The 13,558-nt window shown below is 40.0% G+C and overlaps 1 protein-coding gene across 4 annotated transcripts; it reads left to right on the top strand.

Annotated features, from left to right (window-relative positions):
* Positions 1-1,698: 1,698 nt before the first annotated feature.
* Positions 1,699-13,139, top strand: sltm (SAFB-like, transcription modulator). Of its 4 annotated transcripts, none has more exons than XM_061038669.1 (21): positions 1,699-1,849; positions 2,838-2,925; positions 3,015-3,079; positions 3,581-3,608; positions 4,936-5,099; positions 5,136-5,605; positions 6,197-6,240; positions 6,371-6,483; positions 6,569-6,718; positions 6,808-6,905; positions 6,987-7,147; positions 7,236-7,336; positions 7,445-7,501; positions 7,601-7,740; positions 7,858-8,038; positions 8,369-8,493; positions 9,235-9,408; positions 10,333-10,644; positions 10,742-10,952; positions 12,203-12,357; positions 12,449-13,139. In XM_061038669.1, exons 1-21 carry the CDS (start codon positions 1,715-1,717, stop codon positions 12,558-12,560), a joined length of 3,084 nt encoding a protein of 1,027 aa, XP_060894652.1. In that variant the 5' UTR covers positions 1,699-1,714; the 3' UTR covers positions 12,561-13,139. The 4 variants fall into 4 exon arrangements, 3 of the variants coding, with proteins under 3 accessions (XP_060894652.1, XP_060894662.1, XP_060894644.1); XM_061038679.1 differs by having other exon boundaries at positions 3,015-3,070; XM_061038661.1 differs by having other exon boundaries at positions 3,015-3,070; positions 4,936-5,605.
* The last annotated feature ends 419 nt before the right edge of the window (positions 13,140-13,558 follow it).

A 13,558-nucleotide genomic window follows, 5' to 3' on the forward strand; every position in this document is an offset into this window, starting at 1 on the left:
TTTCTTATTTGTAATGCATTATAATGTCTGTATTTGTATATCACTCTATCTGTATTTCTTGAAGTCTAACACTTTTTGATCCTAAAATCAGGGACAGGGGTTGCAAATTAGCTTCGGCTAGAAACCAGTTTGCATGGCATCTACTTTGTAGTTTACATGCAAGCAATGTTCATTGTATGTGTCCTTGTTAAAAATATATATTAATAAATAAATAAAATACTAATCCAGATTCCAACAAATTATTTGCTGAGATGTGAGGGATAGACACTAAATGGTTAAAGGCTGTAAATCAATCACATAAAAAGAATATGCATAAGCAGAAATAACTGCTTAAATCGAACATCTAAGTCAAAAATGAAAGTTATTAACACAAGAGGTTTAGTTTATACAAATGCATATGATGAAGTTTTATAAGGAAAGAGTTGTGTTTACAGAGGTGTCTGTGTGGACAAATTATAGATCCATCACAACAGAAACATCTGGCCCAACAGCATTTTGATCAGCAGCATATAAAGGACACCATATTAAAAGGTTTTTTTTAAAGGAGGACTGCCAAAACAGCCATAGAGAGGACTGTAGAATAGGAGCAAAAATGTAATAAAAAAATAAAAGGCAGAGGATTGAAAAACTACTGTTGCAGGTTCTTACGTAGCACACAAGTTTGTGTTACTAAAAAAAATCCCAAGGATGTGCAGCTGGTGTGGTAATTGAATGATTTGGATTTGACTAGATAAAGACCTTGGATATCTTTAAGATGAAGGGAAGCAACAAAAAAAATGTGTGTGAAGCAACATCTGTTTACAAGTCAGTCAATCAATCAATCAATCAATCAATCAATCAATCAATCAATCAATCAATCAATCAATCAATCAATCAATCAATCAATCAATCAATCAATCAATCAATCAATCCATTTATCTATCCATCTTTATTTGTAAAGTAACATCTGTTAAAAAATAACAAATGTTATCTCCAGAAACTTGAGATCAAGCAGGTGAAAAGACCTTAGTAATTGTAATGTTACAAAGAGCCAACATTAATCCACCGTGAGCACAGCAGTTTAGCAAAGTTATAGTGGCAAGGAAAACATTTATTTTAACAGACAGAAACCTCAGGCAGAACCAGGCAAGTTGGCTCTAACATATGAGCTTGAGGAGAGTGTCCAGGCTGCTTTGAAATGTACACTGTGAGTTACGTTGATGCACATTACAATGTACATTGTAAATAACAAGGCCTGTGTAAGTGCTTTTTGAAAAGAAAAACTGATCGCAGACTACAAAGAAAGCCTCTCGATCTATCAGGCAAAGCACTCGAATAAAATCAAGTGATATACCATTTTAGTGGAAAACCTTTAACTACCTGTTTTAGAAAGTGTGCTGGATTTAAATAGATACTTTTGGCTAAAGGGAGACCTGAACAACAACCTACCAAAAAACACCATATAATATAGTTCAGTCTGTTTTAACTTTATAAATAGGGCTTCACTGTGTAGTCTATTTTTGAAGTATGGAAAACATTTACAGGGTGAATGGTGAGAGACTTAGAAAAGGACGTTTTATGGTTTATGTTTCATTGGTTATTAATTGATTCCTTCACTGGTTCCCCCGCACCATCGGGTGGCGTTGCAGCATTTAATGGCACCATTTCAAAACAAACGAAGAAGAAGGTGATAAACCCTCTGCGCGCGCAAGTCCCACAGTAATCTTGAGATAAAATGGCGACGGGTGCCATTTCCATCGAGTCCAAAAACATATCAGAATTAAGAGTTGTCGATCTGAAATCCGAGCTAAAGCGAAGGAGTTTGGACACCACCGGTGTAAAGAGCGTCCTCATTTCAAGACTGAAACAGGTAACCAAGCAAAAACGTGCATGAAGGAGTGAAGGCGAGCTTTGTAATGCAGATTAGCTGATGCTAATGTTAGCTGTGACATATTGACCATGAGCTGCACGAGATAAACGAGAGCAAAACAATTGACATGTCCACCGACTCTCTCTTGTCTTTCGGTGTATAACAGCAGCCAAAGTAACCTGCTAGTTGCTAGTGTCGACAAAAGGTGAAATTGTTGACTGAGCTTTGTGTTAATGAATATTGGACTGTAACCGACTGCGCATAATTGACTCTATGTTGACATCAAGTGTGATTTATGTTGACATCAAGTGTGATTTATGTTGACATCAAGTGTTATTTATGTTGACATCAAGTGTTATTTAGAACTACATGTGATTTATCTATATTATTAACTGTGTGTGAGACCAAGTAAATGCATCTTTAATTGATTTCTGCGGGTCTTTCCAGTTGTCGATCCTTATGTTACAGAGTCTTTAGCATCATAAGGATCTATATGTTTCTATAGATATTAACCTGGGGACTCTTTATGGTGCTGTAATGTTAGTTTATCGTATGTGCATGCACACATTCATGAATAATTTATGTAATTAACACGCATTTACATTGTTATATTATATAATTTCCACTGTAAAGCATTAGTGGTGCAGTGCATTGGATAAACATTGTGTTCAGATGTATACTGCATCTGCTCCTGTCAAATAAACCAAGAAAATAAAAGTATCCAACACAGTACATTGTGTTTGGAAAATGATTTTGTTACAAATAGTAGTAACTATAGTAGTAAGTGTAATAGTAACAGAAGTAGCTCATTAACAGTTAAGCAAGGTTAACATGACACATTTCTCGGTCACATTTGTTTGTGTTTCTGTCCCTAATGTTGCTTGGGATTCATTTAAGAACAAAGCTTGTTGCACTGCCCTCTTGAAGATATATAAATCAACAAATATGTTGATGTCTGACTTTCATTAAATATCGAATCTGTTTTAAGGCCATCGAGGATGAAGATGGTGACCCAGAAAACATTCAAGCGGAGTCTTCACCAGACACAACAACCCGTAAAGGTGGAAAAGCTAAAGGTAATTCTTCCTTCGAGTGAAATTATTAAATGGTGGCTTAGAATCCCTTTTTTGAGTTTTTCATTTCTTCTTTTTTTTTCAACTTTTAGGAAAAAGAGTGGATTCAGATGCAGATGTCCCAGGGGAGGAAGATTCGTTTTCCAAGGTGACTGAGGTAGGGCTGGGCGATATACAGAGTTTTATATCGGTATATTTTCAAACTAGATATATGGTAAGACGATATCATTAATATCGATATCACCTACTTCTCGTCTCACAGTCTGTCACTCTCTGAGCCAAGCTAAAAAAAATAGTACATGTTGACATTGTGCAACTGACTGTTAATAAAAGACATAGCGGTATCTATCGAGTATCGCCATTCAGCTAAACTATATTGAGATATGAGGCTTGGTCCATATTGGCCAGCTCTAGACTGAGGCAGGGGAAGCCACACAAATATCTTTTGATTAAAAAAACAGTCAACTACTTGTAAAACAAAATGTAACAATTCAAATACTAACCATTGAACCTAGACTTAACATGCCTGAAAGTTACTTTTACAAAGTGCTAAAACTTGTAATTAAGAGCAAACTACTTCAGTACACAGTTGTATTTTTTGTTTCTGTGCATATGGCTTTGAACTTCTGGCAGCTCATTTGATTGTTTTTTATTTCAGGAAACTGAAGACAATGAATCAGAAAAAGGTACGTGTACTGGGCCACTAGTGTCCAATGCTAACATTATGTTTTTGTCGTTGTGTTTTGTCGTTCGTGTGTGTTTTTACAGCCAACACATATGGTTGTGTGTGTACCCTACAGCTAGTTGTAATGTATGCGTTTCATAGCTACTGCAGTATCTAGGTCACAGTGTGCTAAGGGGAGAACCAAGGATGTGCTTAATGAAGAAATGTCTGAAGAAAGACAGCGTTGTTGTTATTGGTGCACACATGAATCATCAGACATGGGTTGCCCTGATTCTGATTTTCAAAAGTCCTTGGATAACCCAAAATATTTAAAGGGAAGTTCGATTTGCTTCACTGGATATCTGTCGCCTCTGGCACCCATCGTCCCATGTTCATCAGGGAAACAAAGACTGAAGACTCCCAAACCATCAGACAATTTATTTTGTCCGTTGAATCAGAAAGAGCAACGACTAACAGAACTTGAGGATCACTTTGCTTCCCTGTTGAAATTTGATTGACAACAATTGTGGACAGGCTAGTGCACTGTGTTGGTCTAAGCACTTGACCCTTTATCACAGAAAAAGGGAATCATCTCGTGTGAGACAGCCTATGATTGAGGTTTGGATTTGGGAAGCTCAAAGACAGCTGGACTCCTCAAAACTACTTGTAGCAATGCAGAGGCCTTGTGTCAAGAGGCAAGTGGCAAAGACATCTATCCAAACCGCACACATCTCCGCCGTTATCTGCAACCCTAGCATGATGTGTGAAGAGATCTGCCAGAGACTGGCAAGGACAAGCTTTTGAGGACAAGCTTCTGTGACCAAGGGCGCACACTTTTTTTTTTTGCAGTTATGTGCAGTTGACTCGACAAATAACAGCAAGTTGGATTTCATGATGACTAGTGTTCTGACTTCTGCCAATAAAGACATTGAAGACATTGGGTTTTCAAGAAATATGGGATGATAATGAAGATTTCCTAAAACTCAGAGGACATTCTGTACACTGAGCAGCTGAGGACTGAATGGAAAACACAAGGATGAACTGATCAGATGATTCTTCCCATATGAGTGTTGATGAAACTTAACCATCTGAAGAACTGCCACCCACTGCTGGAAGAATCAGGAGTTGCACGCTCAATATGATTATACCTCAAGAACTATAGCATGTTTCAAGAGATGAAGAGCACTGACTACATTTTCACCGAAGATTGTGTGTTTGTGTCTTCCTGTGGTGTCAACGCCCTTGATGACCATTAACACTAAATGTGCTTTCTATTCTACTTTATAGGTCAAGCCATGTCGATGTTAAAAGTTGTGTTTTGCCATGTTTATCCTTATTAAATCCCTCAGATGTAACTGATACAGATGATGGTACTCGTGAAAATTCTAAGCCTGCACCCTGTGAGGACAGCCTTGCTCAGCCTGAGCCTGAGGCTGAGGTTGTGGCAGAGGCTGAACCAGAGTCAGAGGCTGTGGTGGCTGAGGCTGATTCAGAGCCTGAGCCAGAGCCAGAGGTGAATGCTGAGACCGAGCCAGAGGTCGATGCTGAGCCAGAGGCAGATGAGGATGCTGACCCAGAGATGGATGGGGAGGCTGAGCCAGAGGGGGACACCGAGCCGGAGAACGAGCTGGCTGAGATGGATGCTGAAGCCATGAGTTCCTCTAAAGATGCTGAGGATGATCACCTCTCCGTCTCCATCCAAAATGAAGATGCCATCACCCTAGATGTTGATGGTGACGATCTCCTGGAAACAGGTAAACATGTGAAACTTCCAGATTCAGATGCCGAGAAAGGCACTGATGAGCCAGAGGTCTCTGCTGATACGGGCCCTGATGATGATGACCTGAAGGTGGAAGAGATGGAGGGCCACAAAGATGGTAAGAGGGATGACGGATCCAGGGGCGAGTCCATGAAGAAAGACAGCAGAGAGGCCTTGAAGAAAGCTGAAACGGGAGATAAAGAAAAGGATTCTGGGAAGAAAGGCCCCTCCACTACTGGGGCATCAGGTCAAGCAAAGAGGTTTGTCTTTCTATGTCAGTTCTTTGATACTACTACAAAGTCCAGCTCACTAAGAACCAGCATTGTGGGTAGCCTCAAGATTTTTTTTTGCCATAAGGGAAATATTCAATGATGTACCTAATCCTGCCATTTACTACTTTGATTTGTTTTTCTGAAGTTGGTTAAATTGTGAAATTAACCAGGAGCTGAGAAAACACCTCTTATTTTGTTACTTTGGCCTTTCCAGCAATTGTAAAGCCTTTCCAGTTTCTATCAAGGCATTGTAAAAGAGCAATAGTACCCCAGATGGCAGTTTTTTTTTTTTTTCCTTTTTGGCCAAACTATTCGCTGTGAAGCTGAACAAACCTCTGAAGATTTCATTGGTCCAGGGAATAAATTGGCTGACAACTTGACCCATCTCACCACTGGAAAAGCAATGAAGCCTTTGAGACATTGGTTCAGATCTGCACCTTGCCGTCAGGATTGTTTTCTTTCTTTTTTTTGGCTGACATTTTCTTTTATTCCACTAAATGTAATCCTGTCAGTTAGCACAAGGGTTTAATTTACCTTCACTTATTTCCCATGTCTTTTGTTGCAACACTTTCTTTGTAGCTCCTCAAGAGACAGAGATGGAAAACCTGCAAAAGATGATATGGGTAAGAACTGATGTGTCCAAATGTTGGACGTACAAAACCAAGGGAACACCTTTTCATTTTATTCAGCTTGCTGCATTATTTTGTGTTCCCGCTGGCTGTTAAATGCAATTTGGAAAATGGTCCTCTTCAGGAGTCGCCAACAGTAGCAGCAACAGCAGCTCTTCTCGTAACATATGGGTGAGCGGCTTGTCTTCGAACACCAAAGCAGCTGATCTCAAGAACCTGTTTGGAAAATACGGGAAGGTAAACAAGAATCAGATTTTAAGGGATTAGTTTGGAAATTCTGTGATGTTACAGTGTTGGAATAATTTTTTTTTTTCCCCAACAGGTTTTAAGCGCCAAGGTAGTGACAAATGCGCGCAGTCCAGGTTCAAAGTGTTACGGCCTGGTGACGATGTCTTCCAGTACGGAGGTGACTCGCTGTGTCAGTCACCTGGATTGTACGGAGCTCCATGGACAGCAGATCTTTGTTGAAAGGGTATGTATTGTTGCAGATGTCAAGTCATTATAGTTCTTAATTCATTTAGGTTTAATTAAAAAAAAAAAATCACTGCTCCTGTTTTTCAGGCCAAAAATGATCCTTTCAAGAAAGACAGTGCAAAGAATGAAGCAGAGGACAAATCCAGCGATAAGCGCAGTTCCACGGGGATAAAGTTGACTAACAAGTGAGTGACAGAAGTTGTTGAAAACCGGAACCCTTTGCGGATTGGAACATGAATCTAACTTCTGTTTCTTGTTATGTGTAGAGCACAGACATCTTCCAAAAAAGAAGAAAAGAAATTGGATAAACTCTCAGAAAAGGACAAAGATTTATCCAAGAAGCAGGACGCCAAAAGTGGGAAATCTGATTCCGTTTCATCTAACTCAGGACCAGATTGTTCGAAGAAAGATGACAGAAAGCATGCGAGTAGGTTTTTTACTCTCTGTCTCATTACTAGTTCGGCGGATCTATTTAACTTGATCAATCAAAATTAATGTTTTGAATTTTCCTGTAGGGACAAAGAGCCCTGGCAAGATGATGATGACCCATCCGGCTAAAGGAGATACCAATTTTAGCAAAATGAGACCTTTCAGAAGAGGAAGGTATTTTGAAAAAGTAAGACCCCAAGTTGTATTTGATTTCTATTAATTATCATTTAAAAGCGCAAGTTAAATGTTTTTATTTAAGGATTTATATTGAAATTCTGTAACTTTTTTTTTCCAGCCTTTTGTCAACATGAATGTTCAAAGGAGGCCCAAATGGTTGATTCCTCCAGAAGAGGTAAACAACTGCTGATACTGCAGACCTCTTAAGTGTTTACTCTTAACGTTTTGCATCTTTGAGCTTCATTTTTAAACTAGTTTTTGTTTCCATGACCAGTTTGAGATGATGAAAGAGAGACAGCGGCCTTTCATAAACAAAGGGGAAGACATCTTGCCTTTTGAGAAGATGAAGGAGCAGAGGATGCGTGAACGGATGGCTCGAGTAGAGCGTGTCCGCCGAGGCGTAGAGTTGCGCAGGTATAGTAGTTTTCAACAGCACACAGTTCACACACACTTCGTACATTAACATTTAAGATGCTGTTATTGTTTTGTTGTCCTAAAGTTTTATGTCGGGGGATGTTTTTTAATTTTCAGGCGTCGTGAAATTGCTGAGCGAGAACGTCGGGAGCGTGAACGTATTCGACTTTTGCGAGAGCGTGAAGAACGGGAGAATCTGCTTCGTGAGCGTCAGAGACTGGAGATGGAAAGACAAAAACTGGAAAGAGAGCGCTTAGAGAGGGAACGACTTGAGAGGGAGAGAATCCGCATCGAGCAGGTAAAGTTGAGCACAAAACACAAATGCACGTAATCTTAGATAAACTCATCTCTGCCCTCAGGACTTCAGCCCATCTCAGGGATGATTTATGATTTTTGTCTTACATTTGTTACCCAAGATATCTGAATTGAAAGAAATGAATACTGAGAGAAAGAAAAGGAAAAAAGTTGCTTGTTATTTGTAACTCTTTTTAAAAAATGCATCCAATATGTTTGTGGAAGGCTCCAAAGCTTCCTACTCGGTCATTATGCAATTGCTTGTGACTTTTTTGCAAATTTCTATTCTTAGTAATTAATGTTAATTAGCGCTTTGCATTACTGCCTCTTTCAGGAACGGCGCAAAGAGGCAGAGCGCATGGCCCGTGAACGTGAGGAGCTGCGGCGGCAGCAGGAGCAGCTCCGGTGTGAGCAAGAAAAGAGAAACAACCTCAAACGAGGCCGGGAAGTGGACCATGGGTATATACACTATTATGTTTTTGTCCCTCAGTAGTTTGGCAGCGGTCCAATTATGGCCAAATTCATTGGAGGTGATCAGAGAGAGACTTACATTGTTACGCCTGTCCTTAATGGCAATGATTGCTTAATCAATAAACCTCCTCACGGAAGCTCACCTGCTGTGAGGGAGTGTGAGTGAAACTTTTAGAATGGGAGTCATGTTGTTTGGGTGACTCAAAAAAAAAGAAGTGCTAAGTAGTGCATTAATTTGGATACTTCATAATCATGTGGACGTAAAGAGTTATTTGTGTGCACTGTTGTGTAAAAATTACTAATGAACACTTAAAAGACATTTGAAAAGATATAAAAGACTAGATTATAGTTTTAAAAATGGTGCAGAAAAGGCAAAGACTGATGCATAAAAAAATGTTAAGATTGTGTGCAAAGAAATGTTTGGACTTCTCAGGAGAACTCTCATAGCCTTTCTTACCTGTTGTGACCAAATCTTGAATCACGACTTTGTGGTGAATCATGCTAACTGTTGGTGTTTTATTTTCTGGCTGTGCACGTCAAAGTGATATAGGCTGTAGACTGCCAGCCAATGACACAACAGAGGAAGCTGTGTTTATGAAGTATGATCCATTATGAAGATTTGTCCTGCTTTCTCCAATGTCAATCACATCCCTGATCTAACATGTATCCATATTTAATAAATGTGCTATCTGAGCTCATGATTAGTGATGTTTGTTTTTGATGTTTCAGTCGTAGAGACGAACCTTATTGGAACAGCAACAAGAAAATGCAGTCGGAGTCTGATGTCCGTTTAAACCAAGGCTCAAACTTCAACCGGCAGCAGAACCGCTTTTCAAACTTCAATCCAAGAGAGAGAGGTCGCTTTCCAGAGGCCTCCACAGAGCAGCCCAACACATACGACAGGTACAACTGTTTCATTATTATAGGGGCCCATTTCATAGACATTTGAAATGTTATAGTAGTATAGCACTCTGTGCGTAGAGATGGCCTAATTACTTTAGTTTCGGGGCAATTGATGCTCTATGGAAACTTTTTTTCTCAAGGGACAAGGGCTCCTTTACTTTTCATGTCTCACAATGACCTGCCTGATTCCTCCGTCTCCTGGTAGCTGTTTTTTATTTAAATAACCGAGGATATTGTTAAATGTGCAGACATTACTTGTCGATCTACGGGGCAAATCAAACTGAAACACTTGGGCCATTGAACCATATTTTTGTCCTTACTCATGGAAAGCTCACTGTCACTGTCTCAAGATCATCAACATCAACAACTGAAAAGAACAGAGCCTTTCTTTATATTATTGGTAACATCCACAAAATGTGTGGCTCATAACTGATGGTTTTGAAAAAGGCTCAGTGTTTTGTTGGGTAAAGAGGCAAAATTATCCATTTAGTAGTGATTTTTTAATTTTTTTTATTAACTTCATATTTAAAGTGTCTCAATCCCCAGAAAGATCAGTGTGTGGGATTTAGTCAATAGTGGCACCTAGCGGTATGTTGTAGATTGCAACAGACAACTGCTCCCCCTCCAAGCATGTAGGACTGAAATGTGTGAAAAGATGCCTGTGGTCTGGTTTGTCTGTTTAGGATCCTATGTAACATACAGTCTCTGCTGAGAGACCGCTCCCTCTGTAGTAATGGAGAGCTCTGAAGTAACCAAAAAGACTGATTACAGGGTCATCCAGTGGACCAAGATTTAGACTTTCTGTTGTATTATTATTTTTTGGTCAGCTGTACTTGTGTTGTGTGGCCCGGGTCTCATTGTGTGGCTGTTTTTACAATTTTAAATTTTTGTGATGTTAATAATCCCGTTTCTGATTCTCTTCAGACGTAGCCGGTTTGATGGTGAGCCAGAGGTGAAGAAGAGCCGCCCTGCTCCACACAGAGAGGGCTCTGGCTTTGATCGTTTCCCTAAGAACTTTGAGACAGTTCGCAGAGCTGAGCCGCCACCTCCAACACGCACAGAACTCCGGGACACTGACCGTAGGGAAAGAGATGAGAGACGACTTGTGCCCATGCATGATCGCCAAATGGGAGCCAGAGCTACGATGACCGGAATGTCACACAACCGCTCACCCAGGGATGGCGGTCACGGATGGAAGAATGATGGTGGGATAAACACTAACAAGGGAGACCTACGGTAAAAACCATGAAGATTTCAAGGAAGCATTGTCAGTTGACTGTTTTCCCTTTTTTTAATTGACAGCTAATTTTTTATTTCAACCTTTCTTGAGCAGAGGACCCATGCGCATGCGTACGGATCGACCAGGCAGGGACGGTCCAGGCCCCTCCCTCAGGGGTGGCTCCTCTCTTAGGGGTGGCTCCTCACTCAGGGGTGGCTCCTCACTCAGGGGAGGCTCCTCACTCAGAGGAGGCTCCTCTAGCGGTCGTGGAAGGAGCAGCTTTAACGACCGAGATGGAGGAAGATCCATGGTGATGAGTGATCAGGTCAGTTTACCTTCTGAGTGACGGTTTGAGCTAATCTAGGTCATCCATATCCCAATGTCCCCAAGACATGCTTCTAGTTTACAAAACTAATTGGTGTCATCTAGCCAACTAAAGCACAAGTAAGCAAGTTGGGACAGCTTGCTGTTATATCCAGGATATGATGTTTCCCCCACCGTCCTTTACCTAGAAATCAATCCACGTTATTGGCAGCCGGAAAAGAGGGGATGGTTTCAAATTAAGGCTTAAAAATTATAAGAGCATTCGGATGTGGAAATTAATATTCGGGGGAAAATATACCACTTGGACAAATGCAATCCTATCATCAAAATTACGCATATTTAATAACAACAGGTGCATGAGATTCTTAAAGCGTTTAAAGTGACCAAAGAAGCATTGTACTTCCTTTTAAAACACATTCAGCTCTCAAACAAGCAAACGCTCTTACAGCTATAAGGTACGGAATATTATAAGCTGAGGCTGCATGAGAGAATAACATGCAGAACCAGTTCAGTTGTTTTTCTTTTTTTATGATCGAGAGCCCGCTCTCAGTCAAACACAAAGCACGGAGTAGAGGGAGAGAGAGCGCATGCGAGAAAGGGATGGGTGGTATTTAATTAAGGTTTTATGCTGCGAGACAGTATTTGATTAGTGTATTTTGTAATGTGTCCATACATACAGTATAAGTAATCGGAAATCAGGGAGAGAGAGAGAGTAGGGAATGACATGCGGGAAAGGAGCCACAGGTCGAATTCGAACCTGGGCCGCCTGCTTGGAGGGCCATAGCCTCCATACATGGGGCGCACGCACTAATCAATGCGCCCCTAATATGTGTGTGTTTTTCTTTTTTTATGAATATTCAAAAGACATTCCTGGCACTATTGCAAATAGACAATATGTCACACATTTTCAGTGCATTGTGATTAATACATGGCACATTGAATAGAGCTTATGGTATAGGATGTGTATATAGTACATGCAAACACTGTTAATCTTAAGTAATATCTATCAAATAAAAAGTACAAAGATGTAATCATTCTAGTCTTTTTGATAAAATGTTGATTTTAATACATTTTGGACTCTGAACTGTTTGACAAAACCAGCAGTTTGAAGATGACATTGAGGGTGGGAATGTGTTTAAGCAACTATAGGTAATTGATGAAATGGTAATACAGTTTGTGTAAAATAAGCAAAACATTACTACAATTCATGGAAGAGTGGCTCCTGACTCTAAACCTCTCGTGTCTCTGCAGCCCTTCAGCTCTGGTCGACAGGTGGTGGTGGAACGTCACAGCAGGGAGCAGGGGCTGAGGAAGGAGTGGCACAGTGGCTCGAGCTCCCAGGGTAGGGGCTACCCTGATAACCGCAGAATGGGAGACACCAGGGGCAGCATGATGACTCCTTCCAGGTATAAAACATTTTAAAATGTATAACATCTGAAAAGTTTCAGCCTTGTTCTGAGCCGTCTTAAACACTCTGACTTGTTTCTCTTTCTGCAGTCATTCATCGTCGGGGCTGAACCGTATTGTACAGATCACCAACAACTCCATTCCCAGCGGTGGCAACGTGGGTGGATTTAAGCCCTACAAAGGAACGCCACGGCAGTACTAACTGAAACCAAATCCTGCCACTTTAAAGCACCTGAAAAATTTGAAGACTTTTCTGAACTTATTTTTAGAATATCAACAGTTTTAGGTGGTATGTTTTTATTTTGTATAGACGTGTTGACCTCAGTGTAGGTTTTTCCTGACAGTTCTGCTGTTACATTCAAACAACCTCCTGCACATGTTTTACTTCTCTTTAGCAAGATATTGTACAGCGCTATGTCTTTGTAACAATACGTTTTCATTTGATGTCTCCTCTTATTGAGTGTTGAATTTTTTTCAATAGCGGAGTATCACACTCAGTTTCCTTGTGTAATATGTTTTATTTGGTGTTTTATGGCACTCAAAGTGCAAGGGATCATCACTTGGTATGATGTTTCTCTTTGAGGAAGTGGATGACATAGGACTCGTGTGTATTTGAAAGTCATACTTTGTTTTGATGTTGTATTTTGTAACAACTAGTTGAACTTCCTTAAAAAATGTCAAACTGAAGCCTGCATTGTAGCAAAATACCTACCATTGACCATTAGTTGGATTGAAATAAATTTTGACTTTCAAGTCCGTTACTGCAGGACTTTCAAGGTGGTTTCAGGTCTTAAAGGTGTCTTTTTTTTTTTTTTTTACTTTGTACTTTTTTTTTACAACACTTCCCAATTGTTTAAAAATTGGATCAAACCTGCTAGTCTACTAAAGGCTGTATTTTGGTTCAGTCGGCTGTGTCAAGACACTAAGGTCATTTTCAAAATCATTTAACCCTCTAAAAAGCACAAATCTGCATTTACATTTCAAAAGGTTTCATGAAGTGAACATTATTTCTGCAGAGTAAGGCATCACCAGACACTTCCATCTTGCTTTCCTTAATTTTTATTGATTGTTTTTTAATTTGACAGTTTTTTGTCTCTTTAAATTTGGACCAACTTAATCTTAGTGTGTAATGCATGTACTGAAGCTCTAACACTTTTATTCATACACCTGTCAGACTTGGTGGATTAAGTTTCTTTAAAA

The sequence above is a fragment of the Labrus mixtus genome, chromosome 1 (genome assembly GCF_963584025.1).
Source record: "Labrus mixtus chromosome 1, fLabMix1.1, whole genome shotgun sequence".
Classification (NCBI taxonomy): Eukaryota; Metazoa; Chordata; class Actinopteri; order Labriformes; family Labridae; genus Labrus; species Labrus mixtus.